This window comes from Podarcis cretensis, assembly GCF_951804945.1.
Source record: "Podarcis cretensis genome assembly, chromosome: 5".
Taxonomy (NCBI): Eukaryota; Metazoa; Chordata; class Lepidosauria; order Squamata; family Lacertidae; genus Podarcis; species Podarcis cretensis.
In genome coordinates this window covers 41,005,239-41,025,713 of record NC_137174.1, presented here as the reverse complement: position 1 = coordinate 41,025,713, position 20,475 = coordinate 41,005,239, and the positions used below count along the sequence as shown (strand labels likewise).

General features: G+C 43.3%; 1 protein-coding gene across 1 annotated transcript; it reads right to left on the bottom strand.

Moving 5' to 3' along the window:
• Positions 1-1,448: 1,448 nt before the first annotated feature.
• BNIP3 (BCL2 interacting protein 3) lies at positions 1,449-11,649 on the bottom strand. The gene is made up of 6 exons (XM_079978473.1): positions 11,475-11,649; positions 7,440-7,617; positions 6,462-6,546; positions 6,168-6,274; positions 5,915-6,064; positions 1,449-4,242 (listed from the first exon to the last, which is right to left on the bottom strand). Exons 1-6 carry the CDS (start codon positions 11,518-11,520, stop codon positions 4,188-4,190), a joined length of 621 nt encoding a protein of 206 aa, XP_079834599.1. The 5' UTR covers positions 11,521-11,649; the 3' UTR covers positions 1,449-4,187.
• Between the last annotated feature and the right edge of the window lie 8,826 nt (positions 11,650-20,475).

Genomic DNA, 20,475 nt, shown 5'->3' with positions numbered 1-20,475 from the left:
TGCCTTTGCTGAAGATCACTGTTCAAGCCCATTTGGAATTCTGGGTCCTATAACAGTGGTGGCCCAGGGGGCTGAAGCTCCCCCAAGGTGGGTTTGTCAGGATTATGGTGACCCCCAACTATCTTAATTGGGCATGTCAGAAGCTAAAAAGGGAACTTTCTATTCACCAGTATGTTAAGATGGAACTTTGTGGCTGAATGGGCTCATTTCTCCAGTATGAGTAACAATATATATATAATAAAATATAAATAAAATATAATATTAAAAAATTGTCCAGTAGCACCTTAGAGACCAACCAAGTTTGTTCTGGGTATAAGCTTTTGTGTGCATGCACACTTCTTCAGGTACACTGAAACAGATGTCACCAGACCCTTATATACAGTGGGAGGGTGGGGTGGGGTTTTTCTCAGGAGGGTAGTAGGAGATGGGTGATTGACTCAATGGGTATGGTAAATCTGTTGACGACTGTTAACAACTGCAATTATTCCTACAGGAAAAAGCAAGGGATAGTGTGCAGATGATTAGCATATGTAATGAGACAGGAATCCAATATCTCTATTGACCAGGTCTCCATAGTTTTCAGTTTAGTGATAAGTTGTAATTCAGCAACTTCCTAAGTGATCTGCAGTGTGCTCTGGGCAACGTAATTTGCTGCAGGTGGGAGAAGAGGGACCAAGTAGAGGCTTGTCCTTTTTTGTGGCGGGTATGTGTAGGGCTTCTACAGATTAGGGTTTGGAGAGTGCTCTTGGTGAAAAGCAATTTGCTTTCTGTGGCCTGTAAACTCAGTATGGTTCCATTTGGGGTGGGTCTGGAAGACTTTTCTTACCACTTAAGGATGGAACTGACAGAAAGGTGGGCTTAAAACACACCCCCTTTCATGCGGCACGGTTGGCCTCGCCTGATCGGTTAGCAGTTTGCTTCCTCCACAGCTAATGCTGCAGAAAAGTGGCATAAAATCATGGCCCCATATTTCACCCCAACTTCACACATGTCAAACTTCTTTATTCACACAAAAGAATAGGGTTCTTGGTCTCCCTAGACTTCCGACATGTTGACACACAGGGCTTGTAAAAGATGAATATAATTCAATATCCGGCTTGCTCGTTTTTAAATGCTAGAGTTCTGAGAACTTGTTTCTATATAAAGGCATTTGGTTCCCAAATTCTATTCTACAAAGATTATTCTGCCTTTCGATAGCTATGTTCCATGCTAGTGACGACTGCACAGAAGTGCCTAACTTCCACAGCAGGGATGGGGAGTTTTTCTCTAGGCCACATGCCAATGGTAAGGGATGAAGCCCATGGCAATATTGCACTCTTTTCTCTGCTAGCAAGTCTGCCTTGCCTTTGGATTTTATTTTTGAAACGTTTGACAACTGAACATCCTTAGCAGCACCTCTTCCTCATTTCACACATCTTGACTACTGATAACACATAATTCAAAAGCAGTGAAATATTTACTCGCTTTATTGTTTTTGTATAGTAGCAATAAACTTGTAATATACATTCAGTGGAGTATTTCGCAGCTTTTCGACTTTGTGAGTTGCCAGAAGATGAAGTTCTAGATGTTTTCCATTCATGTTGTGAAAGCCAAGACAGTACTATTCTAGCACGATAGTTGCACAAACTCCCACTAAATGAGATTCATATGCAGTACATACACAATGGCAACAGGCAGCTTCAATCAAGAATCCTTTTTTTTTTACTGCCTATCTCCTTTTGCTAAATCAAAACAAAGCTACCACTTCATTTTATGTACAATGTCCAGTTTAAAAAGATGGGCTTCTTTAAATGTGCCTTATCTATTCAAATTTGCAAAACAGTAAAGTAATGGTCTTTAATGTTTTTACTAAAGCCTAGAAATACACAGCATTGTCCCCATACTTTGTATTAATTCCACCCCTGATTTTTTATTTGCAAATTGGGGGGAGGGGGATAAATAATTCAATAATTAAACCATTGCCAGCTGACATTAAGAATATTCCATTCATCCTGATTCAAATGTATAAATTAATATAAGAAGTCCAAATGGGTAACTGAACAAAATTGATGGATTTACTGTAAGCTATGCGTTCAGACACAGCAAGGAAATTTATGGAGTTCCTAGGAAAGCAGTTCTGCATATTCACTCTAGCAGGAGAGAGCTTCGCATGTCTATATGCTTTTGTACTTGTGTGGCTGCTTTTTCCACTGATGGGCGTAGGTAAGTCCTTGCAAGCAGGAAAGTTTCCATCAGTTAGAATACCCACCTATTAATAGTAAAATGGCTTAGAGTCATCTTTCCGTATGAAGCAATTTGGTGACTGGCGAAACAAAGGCACACCAGTGGCTCACCACATTCATTTAATCAAGATATTTTTAGACTACTTACACAAGAGAATGACACCAAACTGGGAGAAGTTGTCAATGCTGCAGAAGACAGAATTGGGATTCAATATGACCTTAACAGATTGGAGAAATGGGCCCAAACAAACAAAATTAATTTCAATAAGGACAAATGTAAGAATCACCAGTTAAAGATAGGTAGCCGTGTTGGTCTGCCATAGTCAAAACAAAAAATTCCTTCCAGTAGCACCTTAAAGACCAACTAACTTAGTTGGTCTTTAAGGTGCTACTGATAAGAATCGCCAGCCGCACAAATAGAAGTGCCATTGATTCGTGTGAAAAAGATCTAGGGATATTAGTAAACCCTAAGCTTAACAGTGATGCAGTAAGAAAATAGGCTAATGCTATTCTAGGCTATATCAATAGAGTATTGGAAAATATACTTATCTTTGGAAGTGCTTGACTACCAAAATGCCTTGGTTGATCGTTGTAAATATTGTAGTACCATACACAAGCATCTACTTAACTCATAAGAAGTTTCTGCAAAAACAACATTCCTTGCTGCTTTTCAGTAAGGCTGTGATGATATTCAAAACTTATTTAACTGGTAAAATCACAAACAACTGGAGTTTTGTATTTAAAACCATTGTTGAACTTGCAAAGATTCAAGATGGGCAAAAGAAGTGTAAGTTGCATATGTTCATCCTTGTGTAAAACTTGATTTCAAATGGGCCAATTGCTAAAACCTCCACAGAAGCCTAGTGATAAGCGTGCACTAAGGCACATGTGCCTGTAAAAAGTTCATTAATGGGTAATCCTCAAGAAAATTATTAAGACCAGATACCTCTGAGTATCAGACATGAGGGAAAACAAGGCTTTGGGCTCAGCGGGTCTGCCATTCTTAAATTGTGACTGGCTAGATAGCTTACCTCACCAAGGGTAATCATTGGATATACAGTGGTACCTCGGGTTACATACGCTTCAGGTTACAGACTCCGCTAACCCAGAAATAGTACCTCGGGTTAAGAACTTTGCTTCAGGATGAGAACAGAAATTGTGCTCCGGCGGCGCAGCGGCAGGCCCCATTAGCTAAAGTGGTGCTTCAGGTTAAGTACGGACCTCCGGAACGAATTAAGTACTTAACCTGAGGTACCACTGTATGAAATTAATCATCACCATCATTCCAGAGGAACCTTCAGAATGGCTGTTGGACTCAAAGGAGCATTGCATCACATGAAGCTTTTCCCTGAGTTAAGTATGTAACCAGAGGTACCACAGGCTTATTTACCCCACTACTTTTACTTCTGTTGCATATACATTTCCCTTTTAAAAACATAATGGAAAGATCCCATACTAAAACACACAAACCTGTATTTAGGATTTAGAGAAGTATCTTAAAGAAAATCACTAAACTGCTTCAGAGACTCCAGCCTTTAGAAATGTAAGGCCATAATACTCTTGACCAAATACTCTTGCTATGCAATCAAGTTGTACCAACAACAACCCAAACCAATTTCTTTTTTACAAAAGTGAAACAAGACGAACCGTTTAATCCCTTGCTACATAATTTTCAATATAGACATTTTGTTCACAAACACACAGTTCATTTAAAGACCTCTGTCAAAAATTTGCTTTGATGACTTGAGCGACAAGAAGTTAGTTTACAAAGGAGTTGTTTGGTGTTGGTTTTCAATCTTTCCCTCTACAATTAGAAAAAGCCCCAAGAGCACACAACATTTAGGGACCAAAACATACATAGCTGTGTCACTTCTGCACACACAGGAGTTCCTTTTCGTTCACCATTTTGCATGTCTGGATGAATGTAGTCATGGTTTTTGTAGGAGATGAAGATTTGTTCCCATCTTACAATGAACTGGTGCTGTAAGCTGTAGTTGTCAACCGTCTTCCGATATAAATCCTGAGACCAACATAAAGACAGCCAGTAACTGCTCTGCTTAATTTTGAAAGGGAGTTAAGATGGTAGGGAACCCCCCTTTCCTCTTACTTTACCTACTCACTATGCTATAAAATTGGTGGGAATCTGATAGGTAAATACACCTGATACCACAAAGGATCCAGCCTTCTAAGCAGCTGGTTACCTACACCGAGGAAGAATTTGCTGGGATAGTTTAAGCCAGGGGTAGTCAACCTTTTTATACCTACCACCCACTAATGCATCTTTCTTGATGGTAAACTTTTCTTATCGCCCACCAGTGCTCGATGGAAGGAGGATTCAGCTTGTGCCATAGAACCCCCTACCACCCACCCAGAATCCTGAAACACCCACTAGTGGGCAATAGGGACCAGGCTGACAACCCCTGGGTTAACCGAAGGAAGGAAAGCTTCCCATCCTAACACACCTGGAGGGTTAGAGGGGCCTGCTGAACGCTGTGGGATAGGGGGCTGGAAGCACATTTTCCTCACACACTTCCTGATGGTGGGAGCCTTATCATTTTTCTAGAGAGTTTCAAGGAAGCCTTTTGTAAGCTTGGAAAACTTGGCTCCCTCTGGGTCACGTCCATGTGAACAAGTAATAGTTGTGAGCTTACTTGCATGGCTGAAATAGCCTCCATTGGATGTCTGTTTCCAATGGATTGCATCCAGTGCTGCTGTGCCTACTGTGTATAGCAGATTTCTGCTTATATATCTGCTGCTGTGTATAGCAGATTTCTGCTTATAGAACAGATGCATGAGTGGTTTTGATGCATGAGTGGAACTCCAGATGTACAGCACTGGACATCACTCAATACCTTGCACACATCCCTATGCCACTCGCATTAGATGACAAAATGCGAAATATCGAGGCACTGAAAAAACAAACTTGGGGATGGGGGTAAAATCTGGTCCACTTCAAGGATCAAAGGCAAAGCTACTACAAAGTCAGATTTCATGTTTTATAGCTGTGATAAAATGTCACGGCTGCCACCAATCTGGGATGAAGGAAATGCCATTCCATTGCTGCCATTCACTCAGCAGCAATTATATTTCTGCACATTCCAATATCTGAAGACTGATCATCACCCTATATCTTTATAGCACAGATCTGTCTTCTTTTTGCTGTCATCACTTTAAAAAAAGGAAGAGATTTTACCCCATTTTGTTTTATAATACCAGTGTCTACCATAAACCTCAAATATTACCCCAAAGGCTTATTGAATTATTCCCTGAATGCAGATCCTGTCCATGTAACCATATTTGATCGTGATGGGTAAATTACATTTTGATGGAGTTTTCACTGCAAGTTATCTTGTAGATCAGGAATGGGGAGCCTGTCTTCCAGATGCTGCACTACAAAAGACCCATCCAGCATGGTCAGTGGTGGGATTTGTAGTCCAGCAAAATCAGGTTCCCCATCCCTGCCGTGGATCAAAACATTTGGAAGTGGGCCAAAGCGTAGTAAGCCTAGTTTTTCAACTATAAAGCCATCTCTATGCCTTAAAAAAAAAAAAAAAATAGAGCACTGTATTTCTGTGTTACTCTCTCTTCGTGTAAATTAGTCAACACATAAGTTGCTTATGTTTCTGGGTGAAGCACACTAGACTTCTGGACCCCTACAATCCCCACAATGAATTGACTGAAGGACTCCTTACCCTAATCCAATGGCAAGCAGATGGGAAAGCAACAGAGATGGCAGAAAAACCTTCAAAAATTCTGCAGAGAAGATGCCCCCTTTCTTCATCACGCTTGTGTTTCTCATGCTGAGGGTAGCAGTGCGCTTGGGGTGTTTAAACAGAAATTCCCTAGTTTGTGACGAGAAAAGAAAGAAAGAATCCAATCTGTAAATGTCTGTCACCATATTCTGTACATACCAGTGGGAATCAAGGCAGCTTCTGTCACACTTACTTGGGTGGAATGTTTTCAGGCCTGCTAGACCAGTCCCACATCCAGTCAGAATTTTTCTTCAAAAGCTGTTCAACTTCTTTCCTTCTTTCCTGAAAATCTTCCTCAGACTAAAAGAAGGAGAGATATAATCAGTTGGTTTGGATGCTATTTCTAAAGTTGGGGGGGGGGGGTTGAATACACCTATTCAGCTTCTTTGGTAATTTCTGCAGGTTCCCCAACCCTGCACCAGACCATTTGATGGCTTGGAAAAGGCTCTCGGCCATTTGGCAATCTTCAGAAAAGGCTCGGCTTTACCTGAGAGCTATTCTTTTCTCCGCTGCCACGGCTCTCGACTTCAGAAGCTCTGTGAATGTCCTGAGGCGTCTGGGATCGAGGAGGACTTGGTAAAGAGAAGTTACAGGGCATTAACCCACATGGAACAAGGTTTCTAGATTTCGTTGCTTTAGCTGCAGGATCAAGGCAGTTCAGATTCAGATGCCACAACTCAGCCACTAAGCTCACTGGGTGACTTGGAGCCAGCAACCATCTCTCAGCCTAACCAACTTCACAGGGTTGTTGTGAGGACAAAACATGCGGGTGGGTGTGCCTTTGTGAGGAACTTTGCCTTCTGAAGAAGATTTGGAAGATTAAAATGGAGGAAATAAATACTCTCAAGGTAAGCATAGAAGAAGAATGCTGAAGTTCTGGGAGTGCATACCCTCCAACATTCCTCATTTCTCACTCCCCACCAACTGACCCTCCTTGAGCCCCCATTTTGTGCGTCCCCACCCCCGCAAAGCATTTCCTATCAGACAATGGGCAAGTGTCACCATCAACAGTACCCTAATCGCTTGTTTTCCATTTTGGGGTTAACAAAACACGGGCCACAGTAGCAGCATACATAAATAACCATTTTTGACACCTGGGAATTTCAGTTTGAATTATCCACAACAGAAAGGACACTGGGGTTTTTAGGAAAGTACTTTTAAACATTTTTTTTTCAATCCATTATGGATCATTTCCCAATTGTCTTTTACTCTTATACAAGTCCGTAAATAGAGACATTCTAGGACCAAATCAGAAGCTGGGACAGCTTTCATAATTCCGAGACTATCCCTGGAAAATTGGGACACTTGGAAGGTATGGGAGTGGCCTCAGCTCTTATCCAGAGACCCTTATTGGATCAGGGCCACTTACATCATCTCACAGATCTGCCAGCCTCTTAAGACTACATGCAAATAAATAGGACAGCGCATCCTTTGAAAAGAGCAAGTGCTATCTCTTTTGTTGTACCTGTCACAATGGGAGCTCTCTCGTGAGCTGCTTCTTCCAGACTCATGCTGGGCATCTAGAAGGATTTTCTCCATGTCGCCATTGTGAATAGAAATCGAGGCTGGGCCTTGCTCCTGGCTTGTTGGCTGGGCACCGTTACCATTCCCGTTGCTGGAAAAGTGCAGCTCCACCCAGGAACCTGTTCAACATATGTTCAGAAACAAAACAAAAGCCACACAATTGCATATTAGGAAGCCTTCAAGCAGTTTCATTTGCCGGCATTCTGTTCCAAGCCTGGCTTAATGGCCTCCTTCTTGCATTCCAGGAAATGAGCAGAGTACTGCCTGTTAATAATAAATCTCTGCTCTATTAGGATCGTGCAATGATGAAGCCTTTTCAATCACCATCAGAGCACAGGAGTTAGGTCTTCACCCTATGCTGTCTCAACACCAGCACCACACTTGATGGTCCTTTCATAGATCACCTAGTTCCCACAGCAGAAGACCCTACTGTGTAGGGACGTCAGACGAACCAGTCAGAAATGGGCTATCAAATAAACTGACCTATCTTGATTTACTTTGTTTACAGGAGGGGTAGAAGAGGACCTCCAAGGGGGGAAATGATCCACAGGTGCAAAGTGTGAGTAGGATGCTTAGTAGCAGAAAATGCATTCAGTATTCCAAACATGGTAGTGATACTTGGCTTGGAATTTGGATTAACAAACTCTGTTTTTCTTTTTCCTTTTTAAGCACTGCAAGTCCCGGGCTGCTTTATACATTAATGGGTTGTCTTTCCATCAGCCACAGTGCCGGGAAAAGCACAATTTTAATTCAGCTAGATATTGACAAATATAAGGCTCCATGCACACAACATTATAGTCTACATTCAATGCACACAAGGATATTGGGGGAGGGGGTTCCCTCTACCTAGCTGGCACACAATATAGACCTATTACATATTTCATGCCCCTGAAAAGCACTTTCCCACAAACTGACTTCATTCCAAAAATAAAAGCTGAATTGATTCTGCATTACCCACCACAGCGTCCATTTGAAAAAGGATGAAGGCAGCTGCCCAAGGACATTGTGGGCAGGCATATACCAAGACCACAATCACCACTTCCTTCTTCACCTGAGGCATATGCAGGGCAGAAAAGGCATAGCTAATCTAAGCAAGGGGAGGGTTTTCAAGTCCATAGGACGTAACCACACCCACTCTTGTGGAGGGCAAGATGCAGAAACAATCTAGATAGAAAGCAGCCTGTTCAAAACAAGTATTCATGGTTCTTTATTGAGCAAAACTACTTCTTTGCACCACAAATGAAATACGGGTGTCTATAGCTTAAGAACAGTATGTGAGAAATTACCACTTTTTCCCTGTGGGAGAAACAGCATCCGAATACTGCATGTCTCCAATCCCTACCATAAATGCTGGTTTTTAAAATTAAATGTGGATATGGGGGCTGAGACTAATTATACAGCATATTGAATCTTTCTGTTCAGATTCAGTAAGTCTTTATTATGCACAATCAAAGGCATCTTACAAATCAGTTCATTGTCCTTGTCTGTGGCCTGCTTCTGGGGACTAAAATCCCCAGGATGCTTAGTAGCAGGAGAAGGAAGGAAGTAAAAAAAGGGGAGGGGGGAACCAGCACAAGCAACATGTCAAACAACCACAGCCATCCCTGTTGCCAGATTGAAGCTATAAATAGCCTACAGATTATATATTATACCACCTACTACATAATATCTCCTGAGCAAACAAGTCCCACTGGGTCACTTTGAAAAATAAACAGTCCCCGGGAATTGTGAAATACCCTCTTTCAAAACAAAAGTTATAAAAGGCACCAACAGTTTTCAGTCACATGGCATAAACAGACAGCTGCCAGCCTGTGCTTCTGCCTGCTAGGTCTTGAAGCTTTCCCAAGCAACAGAATCCCATTCTGTGGGGGAAGCTGCACCAGTTGAATTTCTGCCACAGAAAGAGGGGAAGAGAAGCCAGCTAACAGAACTCTAAGATACAGATAGGTAGCCGTGTTGGTCTGCCATAGTCAAAACAAAATAAAAAAATTCCTTCCAGTAGCACCTTAAAAGAACTCTAAGAGAAGCACAAGGTGGCAGTCAGATTTGATATCGTCGTCATTAATGTATTAATTGCCTTCTACACAACAGTCCCAAGGTGATGTACAATAAAAACAATTTTAAAAAGTTAAACACACACATACAAACAGTAAACACATTTAAAACAAAACTGACACCATACAAAACACACACAGCAAAGACTCAGTTATCCAGCTTCGGAAGTGCAGATAGCATGTTGCTCTACGGCAGGCACCAACTATTTCACAGAAGAGGGCAGACACACTAAAAGTCTCCGATGAGTAACTATGGAGCAGGCTTCTGAAAAATCTGGAACTTGCAGGAGAAGTTCTTCCACAGATCATGGGAAATAAGCTGAAGTAGAGTTTAGAAAAGACTACAGACTACAACTTATTTTCTCCTTGTTTTGTATTTCAGAAAAAGACAACTACAACCCAGCAAGAATTCTGCCAGTGTACCCTGTACATTCAAAATACCAGGCAAGCAAATAAAATTGAAAAAGAAATCTAAAAGTATGGCTGATGGTGCAATGGGATGTTTCACATACTGTGCAAGTTTTACATTTACAGCTGCTAGTTTGATTTCACTTCCCTTAAGTTTTTGGAGGTTTTTTTAAGGCGGATGGGGCTCTAGTCACTACAGTGTAAGTGGGGCAGACCTATATGAATGCATTAAGATCACAACGGTACAGGCTGGAATATTTTTGCTTCCTACATAATTATTTTTGCAGCACTACATCTAGGGAGCTCGTATACATTTTGTATATCACAGTCCTCAGCACATTTAACTCTGCATGTTAACTGCACATACATGAAATCACATGCTTCGCAAGAATCAGGTGATGTGTAGCTAAAATCATTTCAGGCTTGGTAGAAAGTTGACTATATAATAATAAAATAATAATAATAATAAATTTATTATTTATACCCCACCCATCTGGCTGGGTTTCCCCAGCCACTCTGGGCGGCTTCCAACAAAAGATTAAAATACAATAATTCATCAAATATTAAAAGCTTCCCTAAACAGTGCAACAATAAGAATAATATAAATCATTACCAGCACATCCGCTTTGCAACGGACTTCATATTTAGCAATACACCCTGGTACTGTTATTATTACTTAATGATCCAATTACTGGTACGATCCACATCCCACTGAAGTCAACAGGGAAATTCCCTTTCATGTTACAATCTACCTTCAGGTTTCTCATTGTATGTTGGTAATAAAACCCAGAACTGCAGCTCCTTGAACAAGCACCGTATGTCAATAATTTCCGAAGGCCAATTATTTACAGCCACAAACGTTGCACAAAGTTCTGAGTAAAGGGCCTATGAGTCATGCAGGCAAAGGTGTCATGAGCACAGATGGGAGAGAGCAGGGATGACTCTCGCAACAATAAAAACAAAGTGCCCTGGATCTGCCCGTTCTGCACTTCGAAGGCCTTGAGCTACACAGCCCTGTGTCAGAACAATACTTGCCCTCCTGGTTGGCAGTTCAGCTTGCCAGGAGCATTACACGGTCGGTGCGAGGCGAAGGAGGAGAAGCAGCAGAAGCAGCAGAAGCAGCACGTTTCCAAATCTTAGAGAGAAATCAAGTTATCGACAACCCCGCCAAACCGAAAGGGCCTTGGCCAGGAAACGGGGGCAAGCTTTCACCCTGCCATTTCGCCATCCCATCCGTCTGCTTCTCCTACCAGTGCCATTTCCCCACGAATTTCAGAATCGCAACCACCGTTACGGGGAAGGGGAGGAAAGAAAAACAAAGAAAGAGTGACTTGGGGAAATCTCTGGGGTTCAGAAACCAGGCGATCAGGAATGCCCAATATCTCTGCCTCTGATCAGCCAAGAAGAAGAGCCTCTCCCCCCCCCCCAGCAAGACTTCTCCCCGTAGAGGCCCAATGGTAAAGGGGGACCTTAAGGATCATACTGATTTCATGACAAGGAGGCCTATCCCTTACCCTGTAAGTTCTCCTCTTGCACCCCCAGCCCCTCGCTCGACGACATGGCTCCTGGGAAAGAAGCGCGTCTATTTTGGAGTCTCTCTCTTCCCGCTGACGCCGCTGACAGTAGCAGCTGCTGCCTGTTTCGGGAGCCAGCCGCGCACGCCCAGCTGATCGACCCCAGGGAGAGATCCCGTCTGTTATTGTTATTGTTGCTGCTGCAGGTTCGAGGGAAGGTGACGTCGAGGGAGAACGAGCGGCCCGGATTGGCTGGCAGGCCAGATCTTCGCCACGTCTCCTCCTCCTCCTCCGGCTGGCGATCTTTGCAGTCAGCTGGCTGCAAAAAGCGAGCAGGGGTAGAAGCGCAAAGAGAGCAAGCGTGGAATCGGGAGGTATGTAAATAGCAACCCTCGCAGTGATCGCAGTATTTTGCGAGGTTCCCCAGCAAGGCGGCTCAGCTGTTCCCCGCCCCCCCAGCAGGCCTGCTATGCTCGCGCAATGGAATTGTTGTTATTCTTATTATTATTATCCGGAGCACTTTAACGCAGGATTTAAACCCACGAAGAGACCCTGCCCACCGGACCATCAACTTGCATTGCACGCTCCGGATTGGCTGGAGTAGGTGGCAGAAGGTAACCGATCCCGTATTGGTCGCTGAGCGTGGCTAGGCTTCTCTCTGATTGGGTGAGGAGTGGGGTGGGGTGGGGACCTCCAGGAGGATCCCGTCGCCACGCAGCCTCCTAGTTAATCTTTAGATGAACGATTGTGACCTCCTGTTCCAGCAATCGTCTCGTCCAGCCCTTAAACTCGTGCGCTTGCTAGGCAACTTGTTGACCTGTCCAGCTTGGTCGTCTGGGAACATTAACCCCTTGCTAGCAGCAAAGGCTCTTTCGCTTCCTGCGCTGTTATCTATCACTTTCCTGGTGCGCAAAAAAATGTGCTATTAAGCTTTCGCAAGCAAATGTCTCCTGAAAGCTCCTTTACCCCACTAGCCTATTTGATAATCTCCCTATTGCCTAAACTACGCCACTTCTGTTTCCTAGGCCTAGGGTAGCTGTGTAGAGCAATAAAACTCCACAGGCTATTCTGAAATCTGCGAAGAACCTAGGAAGCTGTCTCATACCTTGTCAGAGCAGAAATCCACCCAGTGCAGTATTATCTACGCTTCTCTCCAGAGTTTGAGACTGGGGACTTTAGGGATTGAATCAGGGCTTTTGCACATAAGTGAGATGTTCTACCACAGAGCTTGGGCCCTTCCCCAGAGGTCAGTCAGCATATCAGCTGATACATGGCACATAGTGGCATTCCACCCACCTCTTGGAAATGCTTCTTCTCTGAAACCTTGTGTTGATTTTGCCTGCTTAAGAAAATGCTTTCTGAGAAATATGCCCAAGAGCCAGAATGTTCCCAAGCATGGCATCTTCAAGGTTACAGCTTCTGCTTCTCTGGCCTCTCTCATCTGAGAGCAAGAGCATCAGGGAATGGGTATAGCCATGTGGAAGTTCCGCCAGATGGACAAAGTGCAGTTTACCATGTTGCAGGAATTTATGTATAGGTGGTGGGGGGGTTGTCCCTCCAGCAGATATGCACATGCAGCACACTACCAAAATTAGCACAATCACTTTTGTGACTTTTGTGATTTCTCCCCACAAAACACTTCATCACAGTTTCTTCCTATCTATTCAAAGGGTCTTTACTGCACGATACCAAATTCACTGAAAAATGTATCTATGTACTGGCTCACTGGGAAAACTTCAGAAATTCATATAGACATGTGAGCTCAGCTACTCAGCAACCCCTCTGCCTGAGTGATAATTCCTGGCATCCTGATACCTGAGTGCCAGACAGGTAGCCATTCCAGAAATAACAAACCCAAATGAAGACAAAAAGGTGTGATTAACTTGGCTGGGAAACAGGGAAATGTAAATATCTCTTTTATTACACTTGATGGGTGTTTGACGGAAGGCAAGGAGAACCATGGGGCAGGGTCCAGGATGCTCAGATTACTGCCACCAGACCTCCTCTTTCATGATGTAACCATGATGTATTAGTGATGTAGTTGTGGGGGGGGGGGAGTAACATGGGGATTAGCAGCAAATAAAAGTTTGGGTGCTCTTTTGTTCGGGGCTTCCATCTTGTTTCACCTTGTGGCAGGTGGAAGTCCTGTCACGACAGTCTTCAATAAAGAGCAAGCCTACTCACTGCTGTTTTGCTCTGGTATTCCTTGCTGGTGTCCTTGTTTTTTTGTCCAAGGGGGCACTCAGATTTCTCCATTAACAACCATTTCCAAAAATAGGCTGAGTCAGCATGCAGATATGTTTTCACCACAACACAGATCAAAACATCCATAATTGGGTCCACATAACTCCATACCCTCCAAGGTGTCTCTGATGAACACAGAGACATCCTAAGGAAAAGTGGGACATTCCAAGATCAAATCAGAAACTGGGACGGCTTCTGTAAATCTGGGACTGTCCCTGGAAAATAGGGACACTGATGCTTTGCCCCCCACCCACTTTGACCTCACCCACTACTGCTGGTATGTGTTTCTCAACCACTTTCTCCTGAAGGAATGCAGTCCCCCAACTGCCCAAAAGATTGCCCACCTCTGCTATGAGGTGAGACAGAGAGTCCAAGAACTTTGTGCAGGGATCAATGTGAGCATGGGATTGTACCCGGCCTTCCCACTTCCAGATCCAGGAGTCTGTCAGCTGGACTCCTTTGGCACCCACCAGTGTATCTCAACTAGCAGTGTATAACTTGAGAACAAAAAAAGACACTGAGATGCCTTAACTCAGGTGGTGCCCTGTGGTAAACTCTGCTCTGTTGGTGTAATCCCTTCATCTTTATGCTAGTCAGTAGATACTGATAACTTTTCCCCAAAGAGATTCCTCTGAAAGTTCAGTGGCCTGATCAGGGAGCTCAATATAGAAATCCTGTCAAGCTGCGGTGTTGATGGTTTTCAGTTGGTCCTTAGCACAGATGAGTGAGTCATAGACTGTACTCAGTAACCTTGAAGGTTTTCACAATAGGCTTCGCAGCCAACCACAGAAGCAATAGGGAGGGAAGTTGGCCCATCTCTTCAGGAACTGAAAATAACTGGAGAGTAAAATAATCCATGCTTGTTCTGGGGAAAACCTTCATGTCGTGCAATGCTCCTTTGAGTCCAACAGCCATTCTGAAGGTTCCTCTGGAATGATGATGATGATTAATTTCATACTGCTTTATATTTTTAAGAGGAAAGAATAACAACACATTAAAAAATCGAAAAAACAATCCAGAATAAAACATGACTGAAGAAAGTCAAATATAAAGTATACTTTCAAAGCAACATAATTAACAGGAAACTAAAATATTATGTTAAAGGTTTCAAAATAATGCATTACAAAGGAGGTCAATTACAGAATGCACATTAACACAGCAAAGTTAACAAAAAGAAATCTTAAAACATTTCAGAATAAAACACTTCTAAACGAAGTTAAATATAAACTGCACATGTAAAACAATATAATTAATAATAAAAATTAATAAAACTGCATAATGAATAGCCAAGTCAGTGTCAAAAGTGGGTAGAACAGCCCTGACGAAATATTCCATGGACCCATCTTATTTTGATGCTTGCAAGTTGTTTTAAATTGTTTCTATTTTTTTAATGCTGTAACCTGCCACCGGATCTTAGGGTGAAGTGTGGGTTGTAAATAAATTATAACAGTTATTAATTATATTAATAATAATGCTGAGAACAGGAACGGGCACCCTGTGGCTCTCTAGATGGTGTTAAACTTCAACTTTGATCACCCCATAAAGCAATATATATTTAAAAATTACTATTTTATTTTTATGAATGTATTTTTAACAGCAGCAACAACAATAGGTAGCCCATCAACATTTAGAAAGCCCCACAGGCTTCCCATCACTGGCTTTGAATAACCCCTAGTAACCCAAACAACCACAACTGCCTGACTCAGCGTAAGGCAAGCTTCCTTTGTTCCTACTTCTTGGGGAAAACAGCATCAGCATGAAATGAAATGCACTTCCCTAATGGGTGGTAAAGGGACGCAGGTGGCACTGTGGGTTAAAGCCTCAGCGCCTAGGGCTTGCCGATCGAAAGGTCGGCGGTTCGAATCCCTGCGGCGGGGTGCGCTCCCGCTGCTCGGTCCCAGCGCCTGCCAACCTAGCAGTTCGAAAGCACCTCCGGGTGCAAGTAGATAAATAGGGACCGCTTACCAGCGGGAAGGTAAACGGCGTTTCCGTGTGCGGCTCTGGCTCGCCAGAGCAGCAATGTCACGCTGGCCACGTGACCCGGAAGTGTCTCCGGACAGCGCTGGCCCCTGGCCTCTTAAGTGAGATGGGCGCACAACCCCAGAGTCTGTCAAGACTGGCCCGTACGGGCAGGGGTACCTTTACCTTTAATGGGTGGTAATAAAGTATCTTCTAGGCTGACTCCATTGAGCGTGCCTCATTTGTGTGTGTGCTCTCTGGTTCAGGCCAATGGGGAGCACATGATTTCTCCCAAAGCATCCTGGGAATTGTAGTTCCTCCCTCACGGAGCCACAATTCTAAGCACCCTTAATATACTACAGTTCCCAAGATTCTTTGGGAGAAGTTATACATGCTTTGACTATGTGGTACAGATTTGGGCCTTAGTTTACATGCTGCTGTGGTTCGCCAGAAGCGGCTTAGTCATGCTGGCCATATGACCCAGAAGCTGTACGCTGGCTCCCTCGGCTAGTAAAGCAAGATGAGCGCCGCAACCCCAGAGTCGGTCACAACTGGACCTAATGGTCAGGGGTCCCTTTACCTTTACCTTTATCTGCACTTTAAAATCCTTCTAAGTGACCCAGTAAGTAGACTGCGTTCCAGACATACTAATCCTTATATCTGATTATCCACATTTCCCCCATCCAAAGAAGCTGGTCTCAGTGACTGGAAGACCTGGGTGTTGCAATACGATTGTCTGAAAAGGAGAAACTTGCATTCTGGAGAATTTTGTTGATTGCTGTTATGAATGACTCAACCAACACAGTGAGATAGATGCACACACACACACACACACACACACACACACACACACACACAGAGAGAGAGAGAGAGAGAGAGAAGATTTGCTTGGATTATCAACGATCTTGCCTATATCAACCAAGAAGCAAACTGTAGCCTTGAGATCAATCCCCACAATCTCTGTGATGACCCACAAACCCCAGGCTCCAACAAATGCAAACCGTGTTATCTTCCTTAAATATTGACTGAGACTGTAATAATCTCTGGAAAATAAGCACATTCTAAAAATAGGTGATTGCTAATTTAACAACACTACTTGGTGCATAGGAGCCAGAGAAAAGGCTGCTTTTGAGAACCGGGAAGCACATTTAATGATAAAAAGGTGATTTCTGTGGCTGAAGATAGCTAGTCATTGGAGCTAAACCCAAGATTTTATGGACTCATTATCTAGTTAAATGCAATCAAGTAGGAACAGACAGTTAATCTGCCTCAACTCTCCTTTCAGTCCTATGAGATCCTGTTGCAAGTGAGACCATCTTGGCTGTGAGTCCTGCAAGACCTGTTTCCTGGCTTGCTAAGCCTTTTTTTCAACCTGGTTGGGAAGAGCAGGACCCTCAGTGACTGCAGCTGCAAAAGTTGAGGCTGCAGAACAGACTCTTCGGCTGGGGTATTGTTTGGGTTTTTTTGTTGCTGTTGCTGATACTAATTTTCTTACACCTTCCTTTTTAGATCTGTTTGCGATTTATGTGGAAATTGTTCAGATATGGTTGTGTAGTTGCTGATGGTTGTCGAACCGTAAATAAATGGTTTATGACTACTTTTGTTATGTTTGTAATTATATAAACTCTTTTGTGCTGTAAGGCGCCTTGAGCATGGTTTTAACTATGGAAGTTAAATGACGATGGTGATGATGCAAAAACAAAAACAAAAAAACCACAGGGAAGGGGAACTCTGGAGGGAGAGGGGTTTATGGGAGGAAAGGAAAATCTATGCATATGCACACCCAAACTCTATCTGTTTCCAATAGTACTTAGATATTTCCATGCTACTAGGCTTCAACAAACATGATATTGTATTTATGCGAATCTAATACACCATCGGATCTAATGCACACCTCAATTTTCAAAACCTTGAAACCAAAGAAGTATTTTCTAGTGAATGTAAATGTGCCATCAAGTCTAATGCGAACCCTACTTTTCATGACATAATTTGGCCAAAAATGGTGCACATTACATTCAAGTAAATATGGTAGGTTCTGGGATCCCTTTCTGGAAATGTGAACATGTACTAGCTGCTTATTGTATCAAGTCTTGTCCATGTCTGCCCAGGACTTAATAAACACCCTTCTGAATCTGTGCTCACACATACAAATGCAAAACTGCTCAAGTTGACCCATGTCTGATCATTCATTTTATAGCAGATTACACACTGGCATTCTTCCATAATAGCTCTCTGTTGCCCTCTGCCGTCCAGCAACACCATTGGCACCTGGGTGAGAAAATAAGGAAATCACTGTCCATTCTCTGTCTTCCTTCCCTCCTGCTGTGTTTACTATCTAGCCTCAATTCTAGACAACTCAAAAGCTTGCACAATGTGATATTTTGTTTGGCCTAGTAAAAGTATTGCCCTACAAAGGATTTTGGAAGTTTCCAATGGGTCAAACCAGCTACGTACTTTACCTTGTTGTGTGAACTCTGAAAGAGTAGCACTGCTGAGCTGGCTTTCCAGAGTCACTTTTTCATGGGAGGTGCAACATTTCTGTGCAACTTTCCAAGGAACAAGATGCTAGTGGTGAGCAGGGTCAGGGCAGGGGGGCGGAATGGGTGGAGCAACACATGTACTTATTTCTGTACAGTGTGCTGGTTGCTATGCACACCCCTACCCACCAGCCAGAGAAAGGAAAATGGCAGGTGAAAACACTCAAGGAGGATGCAAAGCAGGGCTGGTGAGGGCAAGACCTATGGAGAGGGGGTGTGGCTAGAGAGAATCGCAGTGACTGGAGAGAGTAGCTTAGAAGGCTGCATCTGGCTTCAAGTCTTCCGAGCAAAGAAACAAGAAGGCATGCTGCCCTTCCTCCCATTCGTAATGTTTGGCACAAACATTCTGCACGTGCAGAGGGCTGGATCATGTGATCTTTTCCTTTTGAGGGGACAGGATTGTATGATTCGGCCTTCAGGCATGCAGGTATCAGGCTAGTGTACCTGTGTGACATTGGAAAACCTAATGGGAGCTGGAGGTCCAGTCCCCCCCCCAACCCCGTGTTAGGAACACCTTTCATGGAAGATGAACTATGTCCCAGGTAAGCATCCTAGCCGGCCCAAAACAAAACATCATCTGGACAGAGAGTGTGTTAGGTGCAAATATAGGACACGTTCAAATCATTTACCAGAACATCAAACCCTTCTGACAGCCAGGTACAGTTTGCGGTGGGGGGAGTTCTTATAATATTTATTTTGACTGAGAAATGATGCCTGGTTTGCTTGCTTGTGGATTCCTATTTAGCATTCCACTATCTGTTGCCTAGGGACTATGTGAGCAAAACAGTTAATCAGGGATGGCAAACTGGTGTGTTGCTGGTCTCAACACCATACCCTCCAGCATTTCTCTGATGACAATAAGGATGTCCTATTCAACAACAACAACAACAACAACAACAACAATAATAATACCCCACCCATCTGACTGAGTTGCCCCACTCTGGGCAGCTTCCAGCATATGTAAAAACATTAAACATTAAAAAAAAAACCTTCCCTATACAGGGCTGCCTTAAGATGTCTTCTAAAGGTTGTATAGTTACTTATCTCCTTGGCTCCAGGGTGACATAACTTCATATCCTCCAACATTTATCCATTGAAATAGGGATGTCCTAAGGAAAAGTGGGACATACAAGGATCAAATCACAAACTGGGACAGCTTCTGTAAATCTGGGACTGTCCCTGGAAAATAGGGACACTTGGAGGCTTTGCAACACCCATCAGCTGCAGCCCAAGTATAGTCAGTGGTCAGGATGATGGGAGTTGTAGTCCAACAACATCTGGGCAGCCACATTTCCCATCCCCGATATATATGAAGAAATTATATGGATTGGCATATTTGGTGTTACACTCTAAGTCTATCAGGTGATTCCTGAAGAAAGAATTTTTTTTCTTAATTTTACTGACGTGCCTTAGGAACGTGAAATTTGAAAAAACACTGGTTTAAATGTCCAGATAGCATCCATATTGCTCACTGGATTGTACTACTTGGCTTGAAGTGTTCTGTCAAATATATGTCAAAGGCTAATTGGGCTGTGAGCCTTCCTTCCACAGTGGCCTACATCAAAGCTATGCCCCGGATCTGGCAACTGTAGATTGAACAGATATAAATAATGTAAAGGTCTATCGATCTGGGAGCCTGCAATGTTGCTTCCAAATGCATCTCTATGGGAACCAACTTGGTCTACATTTTCTTCATTCTGCATCCCGTGTGATACTGACCCACCTTTGTACAAGTGCAGCAGTAATAAGAAAAGAAAATCACCAGCTGAAATCAACACAATGACTTCCTATGGTGTTAAGACAAAAGTAATTACTTAATGGTTATTTTGATTGATCATTGAATGGCCACAGTGCCGGCCCTGCCAGGAGGCACATTGAGCATCATGCCTCAGGCAGCAAATTGGAATGGGTGACAGAAGTATGTACACTGCCACTTGCCATTTAAAGCACATGACTTCCTCTAAAGAACCATCAGAACTGTAGCTTCCCCCTCACAGAGCTACAATTCTCATTACCTTTAACAAACTACAATTCCCAGGATTCCTTAGGGGGTGTCATGTGCTCTGTATGCTGGAGGTGCTTTAAGCATATGGTGTGGATCTGCCCTACGGGGTAAGAGGAAAAACTCACCAGAGACAAGAAACAAAGAAAGACAGCAAACAAAAAACGTAGGACTCCAGCACATGTCAGCATCTCTGAACAAGTGCACAAATTGCAGCTTTGCTTGTAGTCAACCGCATTGATTAAGCACTGCTCAGACT

Bases quoted from the DNA above. Each gene is read 5' to 3' on its own strand.
- BNIP3 (XM_079978473.1), bottom strand. From the start codon at position 11,520: ATGTCGTCGAGCGAGGGGCTGGGGGTGCAAGAGGAGAACTTACAGG. The intron at 6,275-6,461 runs GTAAAGCCGAGC...TCCTTCTTTTAG, and splicing joins GAGAAAAGAATAGCTCTCAG to TCTGAGGAAGATTTTCAGGA. The intron at 6,065-6,167 runs GTAAGTGTGACA...GTCACAAACTAG, and splicing joins CCTGAAAACATTCCACCCAA to GGAATTTCTGTTTAAACACC.